Source organism: Balaenoptera borealis (assembly GCF_965194805.1).
Source record: "Balaenoptera borealis genome assembly, chromosome: 4".
NCBI lineage: Eukaryota > Metazoa > Chordata > Mammalia > Artiodactyla > Balaenopteridae > Balaenoptera > Balaenoptera borealis.
Window position 1 is genome coordinate 64,402,907 of NC_138861.1, and position 26,014 is coordinate 64,428,920.

At 37.3% G+C, this 26,014-nt stretch overlaps 3 protein-coding genes across 4 annotated transcripts in view; all 3 read left to right on the forward strand.

The window, feature by feature from the left end:
- The window catches only part of GNRHR (gonadotropin releasing hormone receptor), a 32,146-nt gene extending 27,501 nt beyond the window's left edge, over positions 1–4,645 (forward strand). The window contains exon 3 of the mRNA XM_082390358.1: positions 3,548–4,645. Within this exon, the coding sequence (XP_082246484.1) occupies positions 3,548–3,792 (245 nt within the window). The 3' untranslated portion in view covers positions 3,793–4,645. The remainder of the gene's footprint in view (positions 1–3,547) is intronic.
- The window catches only part of LOC309627696 (transmembrane protease serine 11C-like), a gene marked incomplete at its 5' end in the record, with an annotated part of 128,659 nt that overhangs the window by 84,072 nt on the left and 18,573 nt on the right, over positions 1–26,014 (forward strand).
- Positions 19,979–26,014, forward strand: part of UBA6 (ubiquitin like modifier activating enzyme 6) — an 83,862-nt gene continuing 77,826 nt past the window's right edge. Inside the window, exons 1-2 of one of the 2 annotated variants that reach the window (XM_082390096.1) lie at positions 19,979–20,130; positions 23,936–23,998. In XM_082390096.1, coding sequence (XP_082246222.1) covers positions 20,060–20,130; positions 23,936–23,998 — 134 coding nt within the window. In that variant the 5' untranslated portion in view covers positions 19,979–20,059. Of the gene's footprint in view, positions 20,131–23,935; positions 23,999–26,014 lie in introns of those variants that run through there. The other variant, XM_082390097.1, reaches the window with a different exon arrangement.

Sequence of the window (26,014 nt, forward strand, 5' to 3'; positions counted from 1 at the left end):
TGATTTCTGCAGTGATCCATTGGTTGTTTAATAACATGTTGGTTAACCTCCAAGTGCTTGTGTTTTTTACAGTTTTATTTTTTCTTGTAGTCGATTTCTAATCTCATAGCATTGTGGTCGGAAAAGATGCTTGATATGATTTCAATTTTCTTTAATTTACCGAGGCTCATTTTGTGGCCCAGCATGTGATAAATTCTGGAGAATGTTCCATGTGCACTTGAGAAGAATATGTATTCTGCTGCTTTTGGATGGAAAGCCCTATAAATATCAATTAAGTGTATCTGGTCTAATGTGTCACTTAAGGCCTGTGTTTCCTTATTGATTTTCTGTCTGGATGATCTGTCTATTGATGAAAATGGGGTGTTATAGTCCTCCATTATTATTGTGTTACTGTCAGTTTCCCCTTTTATGGCTGTTAGTATTTGCCTTATATATTGAGGTGCTCCTACGTTGGGTGCATATATATTTACAATTGTTATATTTTCTTCTTGGATTGATCCCTTGATCATTACGTAGTGTTCTTCTTTGTCTCTTGTAACAGTCTTTATTTTAAAGTCTATTTTGTCTGATATGAGTATTGCTACTCCAGCTTTCTTTTGATTTCCATTTGCATGGAATACCTTTTTCCATCCCCTCACTTTCAGTCTGTATGCGTCCCTAGATCTGAAGTGGGTCTCCTGTAGACAGCATATATATGGGTCTTGTTTTTGTATCCCTTCAGCCACTCTGTCTTTTTTGTTGGAGTATTTAATCCATTCATGTTTAAGGTAACTTTTGATATGTATGTTCTTATTGCCATTTTGTTAATTGTTTTGGATTTGTTTTTGTAGGTCTTTTCTTCCCTTCCTCTTTTGTTCACTTCTCTTGTGATTTGATGACTAATTTTAGTGTTGTATTTGGATTCCTTTTTCTTTTTTGTGTGTGTATCTACTGCAGATTTTCAATTTGCAGTTTCCATGAGCTTTTGATATAGCTGTCTATATATAAACAAGATTGTTTTAAGTTGCTGGTCTTTTAATTTCAAATGCACTTCCAATATCCTGCATTTGTGCTCTCCTCACGATTGCTGGGTTTGATATCATATTTGTGTGCAGATGATTTCCTACCTTTACTGTATGTATGCCTTTACTGGTGAGCTTTTCCATTCATAATTTTCTTTATTCTACTTGTGGCCTTTTCTTTTCTGCCGAGAGGAGTTCCTTTAGCATTGTTGCAAATCCAGTCTGGTGGTGCTGAATTCTCTTAGCTTTTGCTTGTCTGTGAAGCTTTGATTTCTCTGTTGAATCTGAATGAGAGCCTTGCTGGGTAGAGTATTCTTGGTTGTAGGTTCTTCCCTTTCATCACTTTAAATATATCATGCCACTCTCCTCTGGCCTGCAGAGTTTCTGCTGAAAAACCAGCTGATAACCTTATGTGGATTCCCCTGTATGTTATTTGTTGCTTTTCCCTTGTTGCTTTTAATATTTACTCTTTGTCTTTAATTTTTTGTCAGTTTGATTACTATGTGTATCAGCTTATTCCTTCTTGGGCTTATCCTGCAACTCTGTGCTTCCTGGACTTGGGTGACTGTTTCCTTTCCCATGTTAGGGAAGTTTTCAGCTATTACCTCTTCAAATCTTTCTCAAGTCCTTTCTCTCTCTCTCTCTCCTCTCCTAATTTGAATGTTGGTGCATTGAATGTTGTCCCAGAGGTCTCTTAGACTGTCCTCATTTCTTTTCATTCTTTTTTCTTTATTCTGATCTGTGGCAGTGATTTCCACCATTCTGTCTTCCAGCTCACTTATCCATTCTTCTGCCTTAGTTATTCTGCTATTGATTCCTTCTAGAGTATCTTTCTTTTTAGTTACTGTATTGTTCATCTCTGTTTCACTGTTCTTTAGTTCTTTAGGTCTTTGTTAAACATTTTTTGTATCGTCTTGATCTGTGCCTCTATTCTTTTTCCAAGATCTTGGATCATCTTTACTACCATTACTCTGAATTCTTTTTCAGGTAGATTGCCTATCTTCACTTCACTTAATTGTTATTCTGAGGTTCCATCTTGATCCTTCATCTGGGACATATTCCTCTGCCATCTCATTTTGTCTAACTTTCTGTGATTGCAGTTTCTGTTCCACAGGCTGCAGGGTTGTAGTTCTTCTTGCTTCTGCTGTCTGTCCCCTGGTGGACGAAGCTGTCTAAGAGGCTTGTGCAGGCTTCCTGGTGGGAGGGACTGGTACCTGTCTGCTGGTGGGTGGAGCTGGGTCTTGTCCTTCTGGTGGGCAGGGCTGTGTCATGGGGTGTGTTTAGCAGGCAGCAGTGTGCTTGGGAAGACTTTAAGCAGCCTGTCTGTTGATGGGTGGGACTGTGTCCCTGCCCTACTGGTTGTTTGGCCTGAGGCATCCCAGCACTGGAGCCTACAGGCTGTTGGGTGGGGCCAGGTCTTGGTGAGAAAATGGCAGCCTCCAAGAGGGCTCATGCCAATGAGTACTCCCCAGAACTACCACCGCCAGTGTCCTTGCTCCCACAGTGAGCCACAGCTACCACACATCTCCACAAGAGACCCTCCCCTACTAGCAGGTAATTCTGGCTCAGTCTCTTATGAGGTCATTATTTTTTCCCATGAGTCCTGGTGTGCACAAGACCCTGTGTGCACCCTCCAACAGTGGAGTTTCTGTTTCCCCCCGGCCTTTGGAATTCCTGTGATCAAACCCCTGGCTTTCAAAGCCAGACCCTCTGGGAGATCCTCTTTCCATTGCCTGACCCCCAGGCTGGGGAGCCATACATGGGGCTCAAAACTTTCACTCCTATGGGAGAATTTCTGTGGTATAATTACTTTCCAATTTGTGGGCTGCCAACCCACCATGTATGGGATTTGTTTTTATCATGACTGAGCCCCGCCTACCGTCTCATTGAGTCTTCTTCTTTGTCTTTGGATGTAGGGTATCTTTTGGGGTAGCTTCCAGCATGTTTTGTTCAGCAGTTAGTTGTGATTTTGGTGTTTCTGTAAGAAGAGGTGAGCTCACATTCTTCTACTCCACCATCTTGTCCTCGTCCTTCAATGTCCTTAATGCCAACTAGGATTCTGACACCAGTTCCAATGCATGTGTTTCTTCCATGTGCCAAGCTTACATTGCCTCCCACAATGGCGATGGCACCTCCTGCGTGGCCAGTCGGGAAAGAGGGGGAATTTATAAATTTATAAAGTAAACATGGTTATGTTGGCATGACAACCAAAAGGCAGGGAATTCAACTCAGCTCAACCTCAGTCTGCTCTCTTAAATTTATATTTTAAGAATTTGAGTAGCCCCTTATTTCAAATCCATATTAGTTTGATGGAAAATTTATTTTAAGAGTACTACTATCTTTAATATTTTCTATTCATTATGTAACATAGTGGAAAACTTGAAATATAAACAAGCCTTTCAAACAAATTGTCATTATTAAAAATATTAGAAATTTGCTTCCATTATATTCATCAGGTTGAATTATGATTCTCTCTTCCTTTTTGTCTACTTTGGTTTTGTAATAAAACTGGTTGTTAAATGCCTTCTCTTTTCTCTACCTAAAAGAACTACAACTGAATCAATCCAAGAATAATATACCACAAGCTCGACTGAGGACTCTAAAGATGACGGTTGCATTTGCCACTTCATTTACTGTCTGCTGGACTCCCTACTATGTCCTTGGAATTTGGTATTGGTTTGATCCTGAAATGGTAAACAGGGTGTCAGATCCAGTAAATCACTTCTTCTTTCTCTTTGCTTTTTTAAATCCATGCTTTGATCCACTTATATATGGATATTTTTCTCTGTAATTGTTAGACTACATAGGAAGTCACGTAAACATACACGTAAACTATGTAGGACAAGGTAATGAATTTCCCCTTTTGGGAATGATAAACACAAAGCATATTCCAGCACATTTACATACAAACAAAGCAGAGTTTCAGATTATGGTATTATATTTATTCGTTTGGAAATCACATTGTCAGAAACTCAATTACTAGGAAAATTTTTTTCAGGAAAAATAATTAAATATTTCCTCTTAACCATTAGCTTCTAAATTAATCTCTTCACTTACTGAGCTCCTATAACATATTATATGGGTTTTTAAATCACTTTCTTCTTTTATAATATATAAATATTTAAAATAGCCATGGCCTAAGGCAAACAGATGCCAAAAAGTAACGCTGAGAAACACAGTCCTAACCTCAGCATGCCTTGGAGAGTTTTTCTCCAAAGGGGCTTAGCAGCAATTACAATCTTATGCTAAAACAATAAATACATAGAGCACAGAGATAGCCCTGCCCATGTGATCAGTTTTCCCTTCTATGGTTTAAAAAAACAAAATGCAATGAATCAAATTTTTTCCTTGGCTTCAAAAGCATTCTGATGTTTGGAGTATTCAGCAACCAACCCACCGTCCACTGCTCCAACCTGACAAGACTTATAAATAGTTCTCTTTCATCCCATTCTTCACTTGGTACAGGTTGTGAAGTGCCTCCATATAAAAGGGAGTTTCAGATGGGCTCAGATTTGGACAGGGGGTTAGAACATTCCTCTTGGGCTGTGTAGTCTATGGAGTTTGTGGTAATTAAGTGTAGTAATAATAACACTGTTTTAAAATGCAATCATGAAAAGATATATACTGATTATGTTTTATAAATAACATACCTTCTCTTCTAATATCAGGGATTTTTTTCTATCTTCTGATCTTTCTAAATCCATAATCCACAAATCACTAAAAAAAAAAAATAAGAAATCAAGCAAATGCACAAGCAAAAAGTTATTTGGTATGTAAAATTAACTCTGAAAACCTCAGTTTCACTATATATAGGTCAAAGGAGACAGAAGGGTATTGGAAAAGGGAAAAGAAAAACTCTCTGTAAATGTATAACTAATACCTGCTGATGTTCACATTGAGTGGTATGGTTTCCAAAATATGTCAGCACAATACCTCTTTTAATTCAGGCCTATTTCCACCCATTCCATGAAAAAGGGGATAGGATGAAAGGGTTCTATAATATCCATTAAATAAGAAAACCATATAAGGGAATTAAAAGAAATTCAACCACTCTTTAACTTATTTTTTAAAAGAAATAGGTAAAATATTATTATATTCACATGAGGTATGTAGTACCACACAAAAGATGAAATGTTATTTCCACACATTCCAGGCCCTGTGGAACTGTGATAAGTAAACTACTAATTAAACTAATGGTAGGTCTTTCCTTTCCTTATTTTTCTCTTCTCATACTTTGTCTTTTAGTGTTGTAGTGTGTAGTAGTTATTTTTCCACATTCTAGGTTATTTTCCAATTCTGTCTCCATTGGTCCTATTTCTGTCACTATTGAACTCCTTCCTTCTACTCTTTCATTCATATCTTTTTACTAAACTCATACCTTTAATTAGCCAATCAATGCCCCAACTCTACAGTTGAATTGGGCTGAACTCAAATTTGTAATGTGCTAAAATGCTCAAAGTTAACTTTAAAGGTGTGTATACTAATACCAAGAATTTAAAGTTCCACTAGATGACACAGGAATATAGATAAGTCACAACAAAACCATTCTTCTCTACCGTCTCTTTGTCATACGTATTCTTATTCCCAAACTGATAACAATTCTTACATATGGATTTAAAGGCAAAAATATACAAGATACAATCTAACGGCTTTGTTAGATATGTGTTTATTGAACATATGTCAGTTTGGCTTTTACACATTCAAGAAACTGCTCTACTTAGATACGCTCTCAGGCATTTTTTAATACATTAACTAAAGGGCTATTCAAAATCTTGATGCAGGTGTTTTTAAACTGTGGGCCATTCACAAAACTGTATTACAATGCAACTGCTTTACTTTTATTCCTATTTGTATTATTTTATGCATTTAAAAACATTATCCTGAGAAGGGTTTTTGGCCATCCCACACTGCCAAAGGAGCCAATGTCACAAAAAAGGTTAGGAATTCCCAACTGATTCTGTACATTCATAAAGAAGTTTATTACAATAAAAATGTATCAGAATGTATTCACCTGATACATTTACATATATATATATATATATATATATATATTCATAATAATGTTAATATTGAAACTGTACTGGATTGTTTCAATTTGATCACTCACCATTTTCAACCTTAAAAACTCTCTTAAGGCTCAACATGTAATGAAACACTTGGCAGAAATAAGTATATTATATAAATGTTGTGGTCTGTAAATTATAATGTGGATATGGATTTATACAAAAATTAATAGTGCAAAAGGTAAATGTGGCTTTTAAGTTAAAGATACATCACTCAATATAGAGTATTTCATATTTGGTATTACAGTCATTTACTCTATTTTCAGTCATAATAAAAGATGAGGATTCCTTGTAAAAAAGGATACATTCTGCAGAGTTAATCCAATATATCAGATAATTAAGATTCTATCTTGGATATCTCCTCTTCTATTTGGCATATAAAACTGGTTAAAAAATGGATTTCCTCTTGCTAAATTCAATTTAGTAATACATGACATGAACAAACAACAATGAATTAAAAGATTGTGCAAATTCAATTTCAGCCTACAAAACAGAGATATCATAGCTTAAAACAAACAAACCAAAAATGTTGGAGTACTACAAACATAATCTTCCCAGCAGCATAAATCAGTGTAAATGAGTTAGAAAAAAATTTTAAGTGCCCTGATCTCAGAACTTACTTGGTAGTCACAAAGAGATAATATTTATGAGCAGTTAAAATACATTTGAATTTCATCTATTTTACCTTTAGCCTAGTTTCAAATGTCGAACCAATTCTTGTTGTCTAATTACTATAAATTGTGTCCATAGGAGACTAAATAGAATAAGATTCAATTTAATTTCTAAGATTAATTGATTTAAATCTTCAATTTAATTCTTTTGGTTATTAAGTTTAAAAATTAGGTATAAAACAATAAGTCTAATTTTTAAAATTATATAATATACAAAGTGCATGAATAGGAAAAATAGAATATGTGCAAAAAGTGTTGATATAGTTATCTCTGAATGATTTTTTAAATTTCTTGTGAATACCTGTATCCCAAATTTCCAGAATGAACATATATTGCTTTTCTAAGAGAAAAAGGTACAATAAATATTATATGTGTGTTTGTATGACTTTTATGCTGTTTCTGTTAGAGTGCTTTCTGCTGTAAGCAATAGAAATGTCAGACTAGACGTGGCATGTTTCCATTTCACGTTATAGGAAGTCCAGAAGAAAGCATGCAGAGTTGGTTAGTTCAGAGCTTTGAGTCATTTTCTCTGCTTCCTCTAGGCTTTCGTGATCAGAAACTACTTGTCACCAACTAGAAGTCTCAAAGGCATAAAGAAAGGGTGGCTTCTCACCATACATCTCTCTTTCCCAGAACCCTCAGCACTTCCTCTTAGATTGGCTAGAACTGGAGCACATGAACACCTCTAAACTATCACTAGCAAAGGAGAAAGGGATTACCCTAAACACCTTAAGGGTATGTTTTATCTTATGGAGAGCAGCACTCAATTTCCCTGAACATTCAGTCACCTGATAACTTTTAAAAAATATTTAGTTCTTTTTTTCTTCTCTCTTTTTTTTTCTTTTTTTGTGAGAGCAAGAGGGGAATGTTTTGGGGATCAGAAGGCAGAAGTACCTGCTACAATCACCAATTACCTTCTCAAAATAAAATCAGGACTATGTATATCACAAAATTTAAATAGCACACAATTTAAACACAAAGAATAAAGGCTAAATATAGTCTTGGTACATTGTAATTATACAATAAATGTAGCCCTAAGGGAAAAGAACAAACTTTATTGTTTTTCACAATCTAAATCCAAACATTTAAACTCCTGTGGTTGGAATCTTCAACTGATGCATAGAGGGTAACTTCCACCCAATTATTGACTTTCTTTTATAACTAGTCCATTGGATAAGAAATTTGCATAAGTTTTAAAAATTCTAACTATCACTTCAGATCAAGAGAATAATTGTCAAATAAATTAATAATTTTAAAATGTGATCAAAACTAAAAAAATAAAAAAAAATAAAATAAAAAAAAATGTGGCAACCTGAAGTGGATTTCCCATGAAGCTAATGAAACTTAATTTCAAAGCTCCTCATTTAGCCCCCTCATGAGCCCTGGAAAAGAAGTCTTCCCGTGGGTACATGTTTTTATAAAATTCATAAAAATAAGATATTATAATTACAATAATTAAGACTCTTTTCACTTTTACTTCCCCTCTGTCACACTCATCCCTCAGATGAGGTGGTGTTGGAGTTGGAATGGCCATGGATAGCTTTGGGATCCAGCCAAGGGGAACTTGAATTAGGTATATATTTACATTGAATCTAGAGGGATATTTTGTGGTTCTTGGTCACTTTCATGTGTAGTTAAGTCACTGCTAACCATCACAGTAAGCATCTAGGCATAGTACTAGATAAAATATTGTTACCCCCATACTGACTTACCTGGCATAGTGACAGGAAAGTGTAGGGCCAGAGGTCATATCATGATATGGAGGTGTCTAGAGTATGGCACCAGAACTATTTGAGTAGTGGAGGAAAAGTAGGGTATAAAACGTACAGAAACTGGTCTACAGAAATTATTTCATTCCTTAGCATGTCCACCCTAAAGTGATTCCCAATAAATCACACCCCTGTATAAGCTACTCTTGCTTCCAACCATGCTTTACCTATGGAAAAGGTAATGGGATATCATTTCTTTGATTAAGCTATAAGGTAAAGGTGATAGGATGTTCCTCCCATGACTATTGTTACATTATATATGATTATCTTAGCTGAGCCCGAAATTCTCCTGCTGCCCTTGAAGAAGCAAACAGCCACGCTGTGAACTACTTTTGCAGAGAGTACGTGGCAGGGAATTGTGGGCAGCCTCTAGGACCTGAGGGTAGCCTCTGGTGGACAGCTAATGAGAAGCTGGGACCCTCAGTCATACAGTTGCAAGGAAACGAATTCTGCCAACAACCTGATAGCCTGCAAGTGGATTTGTCCTTAGTCAAGCCTACAGAGAAGAGCACAGCCTGGCCAACATCTTGATTACAGCCTGCTGACACCCGAAACAGAAGACCCAGTCTCATGCCTGGACTCCACACCCACAGAAACTGTGAGATAAATGTGTGTCGTTTCAAATCACTATGCTTGTGGTAATTTATTATGCAACAATGGAAAACTAATATACTTAGCATGTAAAATTGTAAGAAAAAGATTGGGTCCTCATCAAATCCTAGTTAAAATAGAAATTCTCTCCTTTCAGAAATATACTCAACAATGCAGCATATACAATTATAAATGCCTATATTTTCTTTTTGACTGGAAATGTAAAATTTATCAGAATTCCTGTGTTTGTAGGGTACAAAACTGTAGCAGTACTAAAGCCAGTGAGTACATCTGTTTCATGCATCTCAATGTATGCGATTAAATGTTAGGATGTCATTACTTACAAAGAATTTTGAAATTGAAAGAAAAAAATTAAAACTATCAATATATAAAACATTATATTATAAAACATTGTTATACTAAGACATAATTAGGGAGTATGCAGCCAAAATAATTTAGTGGAAAAAGTACTTTAGAGTTATGTCAAGCAGTTAATGCTTAAAATTATTACTTTTTTTTTTTTTTTTTTTTAGATTTTGTGATGTTTGTAAAAACTTCAGGCCCCAGAAAACATGAATCCTTCTGATAGAAACTAAGCCCCTGCTTTATTTCTAAGACCACTTTCCACTTTCCAAACTTATACACTAGTTCTGGTAAAAGGATTCAAATCTTATTTTCTTGGGATTTACTATCCCAGTGATCTCTTCAGAAAGCTAGACTTGCTAGAATGGGGTCCTGCCTTATTCTTACCATTCTAATGCCTCCTCTCCATTAGAATGGGACTGAAGTCTGCTCCTAAACCAACTTTAACTAAGGAGAACATGCTATTTTATTTCAGGCATCTCTGCTGCAAACTATACTGGTCTGTGTACCAAAATCTCTAATGCTCCCTACTTTTATAGATTTTTAATTACTATGCTCCACCCACCTGATAGGATGTATCTTGCTGCACTCTCATCCACTGCTTTCTCTATTACTAGTTGATCTCTGGAACTAGTAATTATCTATCACTAAACATGCTGGATGTGTTCTACTTTCTAGGATGCACTTACCATATTCACTGATAGCTGGTTCCTCTACAACAATTGCTTGCCCCAATAGATGTAGTTCCCAGGAATACCTTCACAAGGTCTCCAAGTCCATTGCAGATAACAATCCCATGACAAGCTATTTGACAAAATGCAACCACTATCAGAATAGCACTGTCAAATTCAATAGAAAACAGATCCCAAAGAAATAGAAATGCAGAAGCTGACAAAGATTTATCAGAGGAGTGCTCTCTCAACTTCCCACTATTAAACCTTCCTAAACTATATCCTGTTCTCTGTGTTCTCCTATTACAATGGAAGACTTGTCCCTGCTCCTCTTAAAAGCCAATTCCTTCCCTTGTGTTGTGGATACCATTCTCTCTCACCTTTCAAGGACATCACTTCAGATATCCCCTTGTCCTCCTACACCATCAATCTCCCCCTTTCTACTAAACCATTCCCATTGCTGTATGAAAATGCTTTTTATCTTGCATCTTAAAAAAAAATCCTCCTCAGCTATATATTCAATTTCAGCTTCACCTCCCACAATCCATTTCTCTACTCTCCCTCCCAGAAAACTTCTCAAGAGTTGTCCACACCTGATAACTCCTCTTCCTGACTTCCCTTTTAATCCTCAACACCTGTCACCTTGTAGTCTGTCCTTACTACTCCAGTGAAACTCTAGTAAAGGTCACCAAAGATCACCCTACTATGAAAGCTAATGGTGATTTCTCTGTTCTTGACTTACTGTAATTTTCATCAACATTCAAACAATTGTTCATTCTCTCTGTAAGGAGCTCAGGTGAAGGAGGACTGGGCCGTATCTTGGAGAATACTGGAGTGGCAGGAGTTGAAAGAGAAAGCTTGACTTGGGAGAGACCACAAGACAAAGAGGTGGGTTGGGAAATTGTCAAGCACCAGGGAGCTACATGGAAGCTTAATTGATGTCTGAGGGCCATCCCTCCCTCTTCAAGTGAGTAAATAATATTGCCGTCACAGAGGAGCCCCATTGCTGTTTTTCTTATCACTATCTGGTGAATGGCCTTCCATTTTCAGATATCAGCACAATATCCCTTGGCCATTCATGAAAACAGTCATCATCCTAAAACAAGGCTGAGCCCCCATCTGAATAACTATTCTGGGTAGAAATCCAACTTTCAGCAGTCTAGTATATTTTTAATTCCACTGAAAAGAGGGGGTGGTAATTCCTTAACAGATTAAGAACAAAGCCCAGCATCAATACTTGAGTGGAACTGGACAGTGATGAATTCCTATACCAATTCGCTTCCCACTTGAGACACTCCTCTTAGCTCTGTGAAACCATCCCCTCCCAGTTTTTCTCCTATCTCACTAGGAGTTCTTTCTCAGTTTCATTTTTTTCTCCTTCTATTCTACCTAATATTTATATGGGCTCAGATCTAGGGATTCTTGGTTTATCTGTCTACCCTCTCCCCCTTGGGGATATCACTCAGTCCTGTGTGTGTGTGTGTGTGTGTGTGTGTGTGTGTATATATATATATATGTGTATATATGTATATATATATACACATATACAAACACATGCACATGTACACACACATATTTATATACTATATATTTTTAAATTTATATATTTAGCTCAGACTTCTCTAAGCTACAAGTTCATAGATCCAAATTTATACTTGACTCCTCTACATGCACATCTTAAACTCAATATATCTTTATTATGTTATAATGAACTCTTTATTTCTTCCCTAAATCACTTTCTCATTTATTCTTTCCATCTCAATGCTGGCACCAAAGTATGCCTAACTTGTTCAAGCCAAAATCCAGGATTTATTCTTAATTTATCTCTCCATAGTATCTTATATCTAATCCATCAATAAGTTCAGTCTTCAAAATATTTTCCAAATCTATTTCTCTATTCCTATTGTCATTGACCTAGTCTAACCCAGCATCATCTCTCTCAACCTGATTAGAGCCACAAACTTCTCACCAAATTCCTCTTGCTCTGCTATAATCCATTCTCCACAAAGCAGCCAGAATGCTCGTTTTAAATATAATTAAAATGTCACTCCTCTGCTTACTCTCTAATGACTCCACATTCCACTTAAAACAAAATCCAAATTTCTTATTTTGGTGTTCTTGAGCAACTCTGAATGATCAATTCTGACTTCAGGCTGAGAGGCTGTGGGACATTGCCAATGTTAACTTTTTTCCTTCTTCAGTAAAAGGATGGAATTAGTATAATATCATCATTGTCCCTAAAGAGTGACACAGCAAGACCCACACTGTGGTTCAAGGAAATATATGTGTGTGTGTGTGTGTGTGTGTGTGTGTGTGTGTCTGTGTATAATATATATTTTATATATTTATAATTTTGTATATATATTTACATGTATATGCTAAGAGAAATGAAATATGTAAAACTCTAAAATTCTTTGTGATATTTCAGAGTGCAGATGTAATACAAGTTTGCTGCCTTAATGTTTCTATTCAGTAATGGAGAGAAATACTATCAACTAGGATGCTTTAAGCTAGAAGAATGAGAAACCCAATTAAAAATGGCTTAAACAAAAAGAAACTATTTCACATAACAAGCATTCCAGAGCTTAGCTGACTCAGAGTTGCAGGAAATTTAGGATTTTGGCATATGCACTGTATCAGTTTTTTTGATCTCAGGCTTGTCCATTTTGGCCAGGAAAAACTTGAAACGGCTGCAGGAGTCATCTCCTCACAGAGTAAGTCCGAAGACAAAAAAGGGAATATTTCCATGATGTGTCTATTCTTATCAACAGGGAGAATCTTCTTCAGAAACCCATCCATAGGACTACCTCTCACTTATTATCCTGAATCGCCTAACATGCCAATGCCTAAACCAGTCAGCTCTAAGGAGATTGGGATTTTGACTATTTTAGACCAATCATAACTCAGTATCTAGGGTTAGGGAGAAATCTAGCCTCCCGTGAAGCTCATGGCAGCCTTGTCTGAACAAAATTGATATTCTGTTAACAAGAAAGAAGAGAGATCTCTTACCAAGAAAGAAGGAGTATGATGTCTTTCAACCCGTCTTTCAGCAATTTGAATGAATAAAGAGAAGCTGTGATTAGATGTCATCAATGACCATAATTTCTGTTCAGTAGAAGTATTAAAAGTGATGGGAGCATCTCCCATTTTGAAGCAATCACCAGATCTATCCATGAAACTTGGTGGTAGGCAAATCTATTTCTTGCCTATTCCTTTCATCCAGAATTGCCCAACATTTGGAACTAAACAAATCTCACCAGCAGAGGGCTGAGGATTCATGCAGGTAATTTGTTGTTGTTGCCATTGTTACTTAATATTATCTTAATTGATAATAAAGAATCTTTAGAGTATGTTTATTCTAAACTTGTCATTTTACTAATTATTAAATCAGATATCTCTCTTCCTACCTTATTGGAGATGATAACCTGGACTCAGTATCTATTCCCTCAGCGTTGCTTCCTGTTTCTACCACCCTGCATTAAAGCATCCTTAATCACATTGGTGAGGTTAGTGTCCAGAATAGAAATAGCTGCTGGGAGCTCTATTTCCTGGAATATAAAATCCAGCATCCCACCCAAAGCCCAGTGATAAGAGGATTGTGAGAGATGACTCTTTCAACACCTTCTTCAGTGAGAATAGTGTTGTCTAGTATGTCCCCACAAGAATGTTTATAGATAGACGTACAACGAATTGTAAGTGATGAAGGTCTCTCTAGAATGCCATCACTGGCAAAGAAGATGTTGCAAATAGCTGAGCCTCTAGGCACTACACCATTGAAGAGGAAATCAGTGACCTAGCGTTGGACAGGATTCAGAAGCTAGCTGACCTGAATGTAGGTTCAGGCTTTCTTGGATTTCTGCTGGTTGGTTGTAAAGCCAGTTTCTATTTCTCATTCCTGCTGATAGTTGATTATAGGAACAGTTCTCCATTTACCCAGCTTCTTAGTTTTTCTTAGCTGTATCTGAAGTCTTCAACTTCATCTACTCTGGAGTATTATGATTGTGCTTTTATATGAGATAATGGGGCTACCTATATTTGTGTAAAAACCTTAATTACAAGCACTCAGTATACAATAACCTTAACCACATTATCAACAGGATTGTATTCTCCGTCACTGCTTCCCTCAGATTTTATGATGCCTTGCACATTTATGTGACAGAATTCCATACTAACTTTTTCTCTATCTCCATACCTCCCTCCCTCTGTCCACATATATCCCAGTTATCTTTGCTAGAAAAACCAATCACAAACATTTTCTGTAGCAGAAATTACTAATTCTTTTTCTATTACCTTGTAATGGTAAATATAAGGCATTTCTAAAGGCAGGATTCAGAGTATAAAATCACATCAGAGCCAAGAGGAATGGGACCGCAAATAAACTAAGCAACAGAAACAAAAGACTAACACAAAGATCGGTGCAGTCCAGAACGCAATAAGGAAAGCCGTACTGAAAGGAGGTTTAGAGGTAGCCCAAAGAATGAGTTAGAGGAAGCGAGTTAGAGCAGCGCAAAATTTGGTCCTAGGTCTAGCAGCGCACAGATCACCAGGGAACTTGTCAGAAATGCAAATTCTCAGCCCCTACCCAAGCATACTGAAGCATAAATGCTAGTGGGGTCCAACAATCTGCTTTAATAGGCAGGCCAGGAGATTCTGGTGTGTGCTGAAGTTTGATGCCTCCAGGCTAGAGGTGCTGGTTGCCAAACTAAAGATGAGACAACAAGCCGAAAATGAGAAGGGAGATGATCTGAACATTGTTTCAGTCAAGAAAAAAGATGTGAAATTGGATAGTATAGTTTGAGTCTATGGTGAACAGTGACTGTGGCTGAATTCGGATCTTTGGAGTAGGGCTCTGAGCATCCTCTTTCATAAAGGGGTTGAGGTGCCTTTATCACCCAATTAGGGCACATCCAGATGCATTTACAGCATAGTGCCTAGAAAGACACAAAAACATGAAGTCCCACTTAGGGATTTTCAGGTTTGTCATCTGTTTTCTACCAATATTAGAAGAAGGTTAAACTTAGGGGCATGATTTATTATATTTTATCTCTAGTCACTGTTGCATAAGCAGTTAAATCAAACAATAAAGTGTCTTGAAAAATATATTTCAATCGTTAATCTACAGTGACTTGTCTTTTTATTGCTCTATGGGCAATTTTTAAAAAATATTTCAGGAAAATGTGATATGCATATATCCTAATTCATAGACCACTTAAGATGATAATTATTCACATTTTGAAAAGGTTTATTTTCTTCACAAAGGAATTCCCTCTAGGTTCTTCTAAATAGTCTCTAATAATCAGCTTCAAGCCAGTTCAAATGTTACCGCAACATCTTTGGACAAAGACGCCTGCTTCAAAACTCAGGAGGTTGGCTGCTTTCCAACCATGTTCATGAAGGCCTGACCTCAGGACGTAGTACTCCCTATTCTTTATGATAGTCACGGAACAGGTATTCCAATTGTTGGGATCTGGGTATAATATACTAGAGAAGTACTCAACAAGGGATGAAGCTAGTTGTGGCTCTGTACCTGTAATGATGTGAATTTATCCAAGACATTTAAACTCTTTACCTCTTTGATTCATCCTCTGTAAAGAAATAGGGTTGTATACTGAGGTGACTGCTAAATATCCTTTCTGTGCTAATAGTCAATAACTTAGGAGAATGAAGTAAAAAATGCATGTAAATAGCCTCTGTAATTATAAAACACAATATAGATGTTATTTATTATCTTTATAATTTATGATGTGAACTATTTAATTTGCAGAAATCCAATTTGTACATAAAATTTCAGGAAGATATTCATTACAATGTACACTTACATGATGATCAAGATGGGGCAATTCTAAATGTATTGTGGTATCCTGGATTGGATCCATACAGAAAAAAGGACATTAGTGAAAAACTGGTGAAATCCAGATAAAGTATGTAGCTAGTTAATAGTATTGTACCAGTATTAATTTCTTAGTTTTGACAAATGGACCACGGTTACTTAAGATGTTATCATTAGAGGAAGCTGAGTGAAGTATATACAGAAATTGTTTTACCTTTGCAAATTTTCTGTAAATCTAAAATTACCCAAAATAAAGATTTTAAAATAAAATTATTGTACTATGCCTTGAGAATGTAACTATGCATTCATACATACATACACACATATAAACACATGCAGCACAGGGACAACAGAAATGAAGGAAATCACAGAAATCAAGCCACCATATTTTTCAGCACTACACCAAAGCATCAAAAAAGGAGCTCTCTGGTGTTAGAAAAGTTTTCCTGAAACCTGTGAGAAAGGAAAAATGAGCTTGGACTAAGAAAGTAAAAATCTGCTTTGCCATTCATCAGGTATAGATAATAAACACAGATAAAGCCAGCTGTAAAGTTAACAGAAAATAATATCTCTCCCAAGAACATGCTGTAGTGTCACCAAAAAAACCCACTATGAGTAACTGCTGCTTTTTTTACTCACAGAGAACTCTTTTCTCTAAAATCATAGATTGTCAAAAAACTTGCTCTTTGAAATCTTTCATTAAGATTGAAATATCCCATTCTTGGCTAGATGATCTGAGTTATGTGATAGAGACACAGCCTCTACTTCCAGAACTTCAGAAAAGGGGTTTGTGGACACATTCCTCACCTACTTTGACTTTGTAGCTTCCAAAAAAACAGGGTCCATGTTACAGTCCAGACCTAAGGTAGACCCCTTTACATACATCCTTCCTTTCGAGTCCATCAAAATACTACTTCGTTTTAATTTCTCCTAAATTCTACACTTCCCCAAATTCCTGTAATAAACCTACCTTTTCCTTTGTTTGATGAGGCATCCCATGGTGGGCTCCATGGAATGTGGCCTCCCTCCTTGCAATGAGCCAGAAACCTGACATTCTTGGAATACAGTTTTGTTTCTGATGGATGTAGTCTTATTGGACTAGAAAGCCTGCCTCATACTAAAAGTTAAAGAACAGTAATTTCACATAAAACTGAGCTGCCAAAAACTATCAAGTTCAAATACTATACAAAATTATTATCAAAAAAGAGAGAATAAGGAGTATAACATCATGATTACAGATAATGAAAGCATGCCTCAAACATGTGTCACAAAATAGATCAAAACTGAAAGTTACTATTTTTAAACTAGCTAAATGACATTAAGAAAATGATACAAGGTATGAAAGAACAACATGATTCAGAATTAGAAAAACACAATTAATTCTATGGAGGGAATCCTTTCACACTGTATACGTATATCAGATCATCACATTGCACACTTTAAATGTCTTACAATTTTATTTGTCAATTATATCTTGATAAAGCTGGGAAGAAAATAGAAAAACTCAGAAGTTAAGGTGACAGAACTCAGGAGAATTAGTAATAAAGAATTAATTACACACAACAGATTATGATTTTCCGTTAAGAACCTGAACCAATCCTTAGGTCAATGTTTTTCTCATCATTTTCGTTGTCTGACGCTCATTCTCTAGTAATTCTCCAGTAAGGGCTCATGAGAATGAAAGTCTCATCAAATACTGATATCATATCAAGTGTTGATAATAGTTTATACCCTTTGTACGTGAGAGTTAGTTTTGCTGGATATAAAATCCTTAGTGCATGCTTTGTCCCTTGAGTACCCAAAATATGTTGTTCCACTTTCTTCTGGCAAAAGTTTCACTGTGAAAAGTCCAGTGATATTCCAATTTTCTTCCCCATTTTGCAAATGTAAGAATACACTAAAATCTGTTAAATCTGGGTATCTGTTACATTGTTTGTTTGAAATAATTCACACTATACTTCACCAAATCTATCATGACCTCAATTTTAAGAACACCATTATTTTCTGTCCTGATAAAAAAGAAAAAAATACATTGCAATTCCAAGGAAGTTAAAATGTAGAAAAATGTGGGTCTTAGATAATATTCAGTATATTCATTTTCTATTGCTGTATAACAACTTACCGTAAACATAGTGGCTTAAAACAACACAAATTTATTAGCTCACAGTTCTAAGGTCATAATTGTGGGCCCATCACAGCTGGGTTCTCTGCCCAGGGCCTCACAAAGTTGAAATCAAGGTACTAGCAGACCTGTTGTGATCTGGAACTTGGGGTTTTCTTCCAAGGTCATGTAGGTGTTGACCAAATTTAGTTCCTTGCAGCTGTAGGCCAAGGTCCCCTTCTCCTTACTGGCTGGAAGCTGGAGGCCACTGTAAGCCCCTAGAGGTCATTCCCATTCCTTTCTATGTGCCCCCTTCCCTTTTCGAAGCCAGCAATGGAGATTTTCCCTCCCAACAAATTCCTCCTCACACTCTGAATCTCTTTCTCCAGGAAAAGACCAGTCTCTTTTAAAGGTAGAGAGGCAATTTACAAATAACAAACATACACCAGAAGGTGACAAATCTCAAAAAATAAAAATTTTAAAGTGTACACTTGATTTTCCCTCAGTCTAGAATGCTCTTCTGCTGGATATTCACAGGACTCACACACTTAGGTTTTTAGCTCAAATGTCACTTCTTCAAAGAGGCCACCTTTGACTACTATGTCTAAAATTGTCTCTCTCCTCCTCCCCAAGTCTCTTTCTTCATGTTATAAAGTTTTCTTCATCGTATTTACTTTCTAATGTTATTTTTCATTTATTTTCCATTTTTTGCCTTCCCACAATGAGACTGATGAAATCAGGGATCACTGTATCTCTATCACCCAATCATTGTCTAGTCATTAGGCCCTAATGTTTAACAGGCATTCAATAAATATTTAAGAAAGAAAGGAACAGGGAAAAGAAATTAGGAGAGAAACTGGTGTTATTTGCGGAGCGAACCTTTCAAAGATATTTATATCTATTAATTTTAGAATAAAGAGAGAAGACAGGGGATAAGTCCAGTCCTAGAGCAGAACCTTGAAAGAATGGGACACAGACCAAGTTCATTTTCATGATTATGTAGAAAAGGTACACAACTTAACTGAGAAATCTGAATGACAGCATAGGTGAGCAATAAGAAGTTTCCAGGTATTTGGAGATGTGCAAGTTGAAAAGAGAACAGAGGCACGAAGGATAATGCCCTTTTGCCTGGACCCTCTCTCCACACCAGAATGGGAAGAAATTCTAAGTAAAAATATCATACATTACAGATGATATAAATATAGAGTCAAACTATTTGTCAGTTTTTAAAATCCTACAGACATTTCTCCAAACATACACTTATATAGAATGAAAGATAAATCGTAATATTATTGAGTCACTCTAATTCTTGTTGTTTTCCAAGAAGAGTGAAAGGGGAGTCAATGGAAAGGGAATTAGATGAGAGGTCCTTACACATATGTTCAGGTACTTAATCTGGCAAGTCACACCAACCGTAAATTTCTGTCCCTCACAAAGTTAAGGGGGCAACCTGGATGCCATATGCCATTCATGGCTCATAAAATCACGATTCTATCAAATTTGTGACAGTGCTTGACACGTAGACGTCCAAAATTATTTGTTAAACGTGTAACGTCTTAAAATGGAATCTCAGACTGGAAATCCGGAGCTACTTATTACTAGCCTTCGGGTTTTTTAAAAGTATAAAATGGAAGGGGTTTCTTCTTCCTACTATAAAACTCTTAAGGATTTTGCTACGCAATCCCATCACTTCGCTGGCCACTGGAATCCTCTGTGTTTGGTAGGTGACTCGTACCTTCAGTGATTTGGTTCGGTTTACATCTGCCAGACCCCAGTCGCAACAGTCCACTCCCTGCAATCACCTGCAGCAAAGCCCACTCCACGACCACACCCAAACCGGAAGCCAGGACGCCTCCGGGCTTGACGGGAAGGCGCCGCCGGGCTGCGCGCTCCCCCAGGCCCGCCCCCTCCGGTGACGTCACCGCCCGCCCCTTGACCTCGCGGTCCTGCCCCCTTCCCTGCCTCCCAGTATCCAGCGGCGGCTGCGTCTTGGGAGGCAATGGAGGGCTCCCAGCCGGTGGCCGCACGTCAGGGGGAAGAAGCGTCCTGCTCCTCCTGGGGGGCCGGCAGGTGAGAGGACGTGTGTGGGCGCGAAGAAGCAAGGCGTGGCGGGCAGGACCCAGGGGCCGGCTTTCTGCTTCTCCCCCTAAGGCGGGCAGGGAGCGCGCGAGAGGCCGCGGGGCTGGCCAGAGCCGGCCCTGGGCGGCTAGGGGAGCGCGCGGTGTGGGTGTGGCGGCGTGGACTCCGGCCTCTGCGACTGCCGGCTTCGCTGAGGAAAAAGCCCACTTATCAACCCCTTTCAGCGCTTTCTCAGTTCTGGTTGGGGTCTGCCATCCTCCTTCCCCCCAGTCACCGGACGTGGAGGGGAGGAAGGGGCTCCGGCGGAGAGTTCTGGTCCGAGTCGCTCGGTGTGAGCTTCCCAGACCTGGTGCCGGACACCTTCCCTCCTTTCGATAAAGTGAAAGCTAAGCTCTGCTGTGCGCTGTCCTCCGCTGAGATTCTCCTTTGAAAACTATTACCAGAGGGAACTTGGTAATAATGAATCAGTGGTAGTCAGGACAGTCTGAGGCCTCCGTTGACTGCACTTTAAAAAGAAAGAAAGAGAGAAAAAGAAATCCAGGAAAAAAACGCGAGTTACCCATTCTTATTTCCCAGTTGGTGTTGAGGTTCATGTCTTTTCCATTCTGGCAAAAATAGAGGGGAAATGTGCGTGTAGTTCCTGTTTCAATCATTTCGTAATTAATAAAGCGGATAGTTATATTCTGCCCACTACCAGAATACAATATGCCAAAGATAAAAGTGGCGCATATTTGATTTTGAGCTAATGTGAATGTTCACAAACCTGTAGCATTTTCACCAGCTTCAGACTGAAGGGATGCTTTTGGTACCATCGTATTACCTGACATTGCCAGCATTGCCAAATTTACTTGGGAGATATTATGTAATACAAACAAAACCTCTCCTTATTTAAAGCACTTTTGATTGCCATGTAGACCTTATCATAAGAATGATTTTTGAAATATTCCAGTAAGGCAGAACTTTCTGAAAAGTAGGTGCCAGTGGTATCATTAAGTGACAGAACGGGTTAGAATGTAGCTCTTCTCATGTTTACTTAAGAGCTTTACCCACTAGACTATTGCCCTCCATGCAAGGAAGATAGCTAGTGAAAGTATACCAGGAATAAGAAAGCTGTAATAAAAATTTTTGTTACAGTGCCAGGGTATATTGTGTATTTGTGTGTTTTTATTAGCTAGAAGCTGATATCACTTGATCATCTAATCAATATTTGATAACAGAAATAGTCACATTTTGATATTATATTTTCAAATCCTTTGGCTTGTATAGCAACACCAGGCCTAGAAAATAAGATTCCAAAACTGAATTTTGTGCTATCACGTTGTTTTTAGAATACTGTAATTGATAATTAGAGCTTCCCAAAACCTAGAATGGATCCCACTTTTGCCAAGATGATATTGATCTTAGCTGTCACCGTGGCTCAGGCCCAAATGTCCCAGCTGGTTCCCTCTGCCCAGGAACTATTTCTGTTTCCCAGTGTTTACCTATTATCATTTTTCTTTCTGTGCCATGCTGTGAAAAAATTGGAATGAACTGCAGTAAATGATACATCACTTTGTGTCTTGTTACACTAGTATGTTTAACCTTTTTTTAATTTTTAAAATTCATTTAACAGATTTTTTTTTTTTAGTGCTTTCTTCATGCCTACTGTGAGAGGCAGTAGGCAGTATAATGTGGTTGTCAGGAGCTAGACTGATTAGATTCAGGGCTCAGCCATTTACCTGCTCTGTGACCATGGGCATATTATTTAAGTTAATCTCTGTCAGTCTCAGGTTTTTTCCTCTGTTCAATGGAGATAATAATAGTGTCTATCTCATAAAGTTGTTGAAAGGGTTAACTGAGTTAGTACATCTAAAGCAGTTAAAGCAGTGTGTGGCACATGTTTGCTCTTGTTATTAAATGCCAGGTACTGTTTTAGGGATTTGGAATACAGTAGTGAATTCCTAATGGATCATGTATTCTATAGGGGAAGGCAGGTGATAGTTAACGATAATGAAAAAAATACATAGTTAATGATTTGAAGAAAATACAGCAGGTTAACAAGTTAGGGAGCTACTTCGTTGATTGTGTTACCAAACCAAACTTGGTCTGCTTACCCAATGCACACCAAAGCCAATCTCCTGACACCAGGTAATGGTGAAGAAAAGTACAGTTTATTGCAGGGCCAAGCAAAGAGAATGGGCAGCTCATGCTAAAAAGACAGAAACTCCCCGTTGGCTTTCAGGGAAGGGTTTTTAAAGACAGTCTGAGGAAGAGGGTCGTGGGGTGTGTGATCCATGCTCAGTTCTCTGATTGCTTGACGGTGAGGTAACAGGGTAATGTTTTTGGAACCTCAGTCATCAACCTTGTGGTTCCAACTGATCAGCAGTTCAGCACACAGTTAACTTCGTACACCTGGTGGGAGTTTTAGCATCCGCAAGACAACGAAAGGTCCTTGACTTTGTTTTATGGCTAAACTATTATTACTTTGCCGTGCTTGACTGCTTTCCTTTGTTTCTACATTTTCTCACCTCTCTGATTAAATTTGCTCTTTGGAACTCGGGGAAAGCCTAGGAGGCTAAAACTTTTGTACAAACAAGCAGGGAGGGGAAGTCTGTCCCAGGGAAGGCCCCACAGGGTCCTGCTCAGTTTCAGTAGGGTGATCCCAAATGGTCTATGTGATATTTGTGAAGCAGTATTTTAATAGAGGCTTAAATGATAAGAGTCAGTTATTCAGAGATCTGAAGGAAGGACATTTGAAGCGAATGGAATAGCAAGTATAAAAACACTGAAGTGATAGCAAGCCTGGCTTTTTGAGGACCATCAAGTAGGCCAGTGTAGCTGAAGATAGTGAGCAAGAGGGAGAGGTGTGGGCGTTGAGGTTGGACAGGTAACTGGGAGACATACATAAAGGCCCTATTATGTATGTTAAGGTGTTTGAATTTTGTTCTAAGGGTAAAGAAAACTTACTGAAGGATAATTCTAAGTTAGGGAGTAATGTCTGACTACATTCTAAAAGTTTTAGGCTGTTAGATGGAAAATAAAGGGAAGGGCAATAGAAATAGAATAGTTAAGAGGCCTTTGAAGTAGTTCACATGAGATATGATGATGGTTTGGCCTGAGATTGTATTGACTGAAATAGTGAGAAGTGATCAGATTTGAGATCCCTTTTGAAGGTAGAACTAACAGCACTCACAGATAGAGAAAATAAGGGAAAAGTTAAGAAGATCCTTAGATTTTTGGCCTGAGCATGTGAGTAAGTGGTGGCATCATTTGCTTGGTGGTCCCAAGTGAGTTGGGAAACACTGGGGAAGAATAGATTAAGCAAGGGAAATTGAATTCTATTTGAGGCTTGTTATGTTTGTGATACCAGTTAGACATCAGAATAGAGATACTGTTCTGGCAGATGCATAAAATCTGGAGGGCAGAGGAGAGATCAAACATGTAGAAATAAGCTTAGATATCATTATATGGTAAATTCCGAGTGTGTATATTATAGAAGGTTTATGGGGCACGCAAATAAAATTGCTAAAATATAGATGCATCAGAAAATATGTAGCAATGATAAACAACACCTGAGAATAAAACAACCATGGGCTCTTAATTTTATAATACACACAGGGTAGGCAGTCAGTGAATTTAATCTTGACCTATTTTTAAAATCTAAATAAAGTGGTAAATAATAAAATATATATCTGGTTTGTAAAACCTGTTTTAGTAACTAGTGAATCTGATCCCATGTATAATTGAATTTTACATTACAGAATATGAATATTGAATAGCCGTACTGGCCCTTATAAGTTATGTTTTCTTTTTTCAGTGTGAATACAAATTTGCCCAATATGCCAACAGAATCTGTGGAGATTGATGATGCATTATACAGGTAAGAACCTTATGGAAACTGAAACATTTTCCCCATTCATTGTTCTCCAGTAACGGAGTAGTTTTATTCAAAGACACCATTAGGCCTATGCAGAATTTTGTAATATATATTCTAAGAGTTCTACTCAAGTTAAAAATTTGGGTTTCTTTTTTTGTTTTTTTTACTGTAGGCTGAAAGCTTGAATAATATTTAAATCTTGGTTGCGTTAGGTTTAGGTGATATGACTAAGAATGATTTTGCTATCCACTACAAAATATACCTCTTGTTTCTGGACAGGAGTACATATTTATGTCCTTGATAGTGCAGGAGTCTCATGAAAGACAATTCATTTCACTTTAGTTAGTTATACAGTAGCATCTAGAGACCATGTTAACTTCAGTGTAATCTCATTAACAACATTGCATGTTTGCACTGTATAGACAGTGGAGAAGTATTTTGTGATTGAAGAGCTGTGATTTGAATGGAATTTAGTGGGACTTTTTTTACCATATTTTTTCATGAAATAAAAATACTTTTTTCAAAATTAAAGAAAAATTAAAAACACATAAATTGCTGTCATTTCTAGTAGATACTTTGAGATGTTTGCATGGAAGATAGTATACTCTCAGTTTAAAAGTTTTTAGATTTCCTCTATAAGTAATCATGAAAAAATAAATTTTATGTAGGTAGAATTTGGAACAATAGGCTCATCATGTAATTTGGATTTCTTTCTATATTTTTTTATGTGGGATGCAGAGTCAATTTTGAGCAGTTTAGGAGGAGCTGATATATACCACCTGGTATGTTGATTTCAAGTCACATTTTGTGTTATACCTTGGAAGAAGAGATAAAGACTAACTTGATTTTGCTTACGTGAAAACTGTTTTACCATGTGGTCTCCTGACTCTGATTATACTTCAGAAGTCATCTTAAATTTGGACTCTGTCTATAGTTACGATGTTCTTAATGTCCTTCTGATCATATTCTTGGGATAACAAATGGCAGCTCCTTGAGATAGCATTGGCTAATTTTTTTCATTATTTGTTGCAGTCCTTGTGAAACATTTTTATATCCCTCCAATCCTATAATGGCTGATTAATGAACATAATTTTCAGTAAACCAGAGATTAAATTTTCCATTTGCAAAGCTAGGTAAGTCAGCTTACAGTTCACTTGTAGTCAGTTTGCTGGACTGAAAGTTATAGAATATAGCAATTTAGGTATCATATATAGCAGTTCATATATGATCAGGTATTGCTGGATTATAAGGTAGTTCTGTTTTTAATTTTTTAAGGAACCTCCATACTGTTTTCCATTGCAGCTGGACCATTTTACATTCCCACCAACAGTGCACAAGAATTCCAGTTTCTCCACATTCTCACCAACACTTATTTTCTCGGGTTTTATTTTTGTTATATTATAGCCATCCTTCCAGGTGTGAGGTGCTATCTCGTTGTGTTTTTGCATTTCCCTGATGATTTGTGATGTTGAGCACCTTTTCATATTCCTGTTCGCCATTTGTGTGTTGTTGTTGGAGAAATGTCTAGTCTAGTCCTTGCCCATTTTTTAATCAGGTTATAGGCAGGGTCGGGGGGGGGTTGCTATTGAGTTGTAGTTTCTTATATATTTTAGACATTAAACCCCTTATCAGATACCTGGTTTGCAAATATTTTCTCCCATTCCATAGTTTGAGTTTTCATTTTGCTGATTGTTTGCTTCGCTATGCAGAAGCTTTTGAGTCTGAGGTAGTCTCACTTGTCTGTTTTTGCTTTTATTGCTGTGCTTTTGGTGTCATATCCAGGAAATCCTTGCCAAAACCAATGCTGAGAAGTTTCCCTCCTATGTTTTCTTCTAGAAGTTTTATAGTTTCAGGTCTTTTGTCTAAGTTTTTAAGCCATTTTGAGTTGATTTTGTGGATGATGTAAGGTAGAGGTCTAAATTCTAATCTTTTCATCTTTTGTTTTGGAAATCCAATTTTCCCAATGCTCTTTGTTAGTCCAAACCTACGTTTTCCTCTGAGTACACTGGCCATACTAGA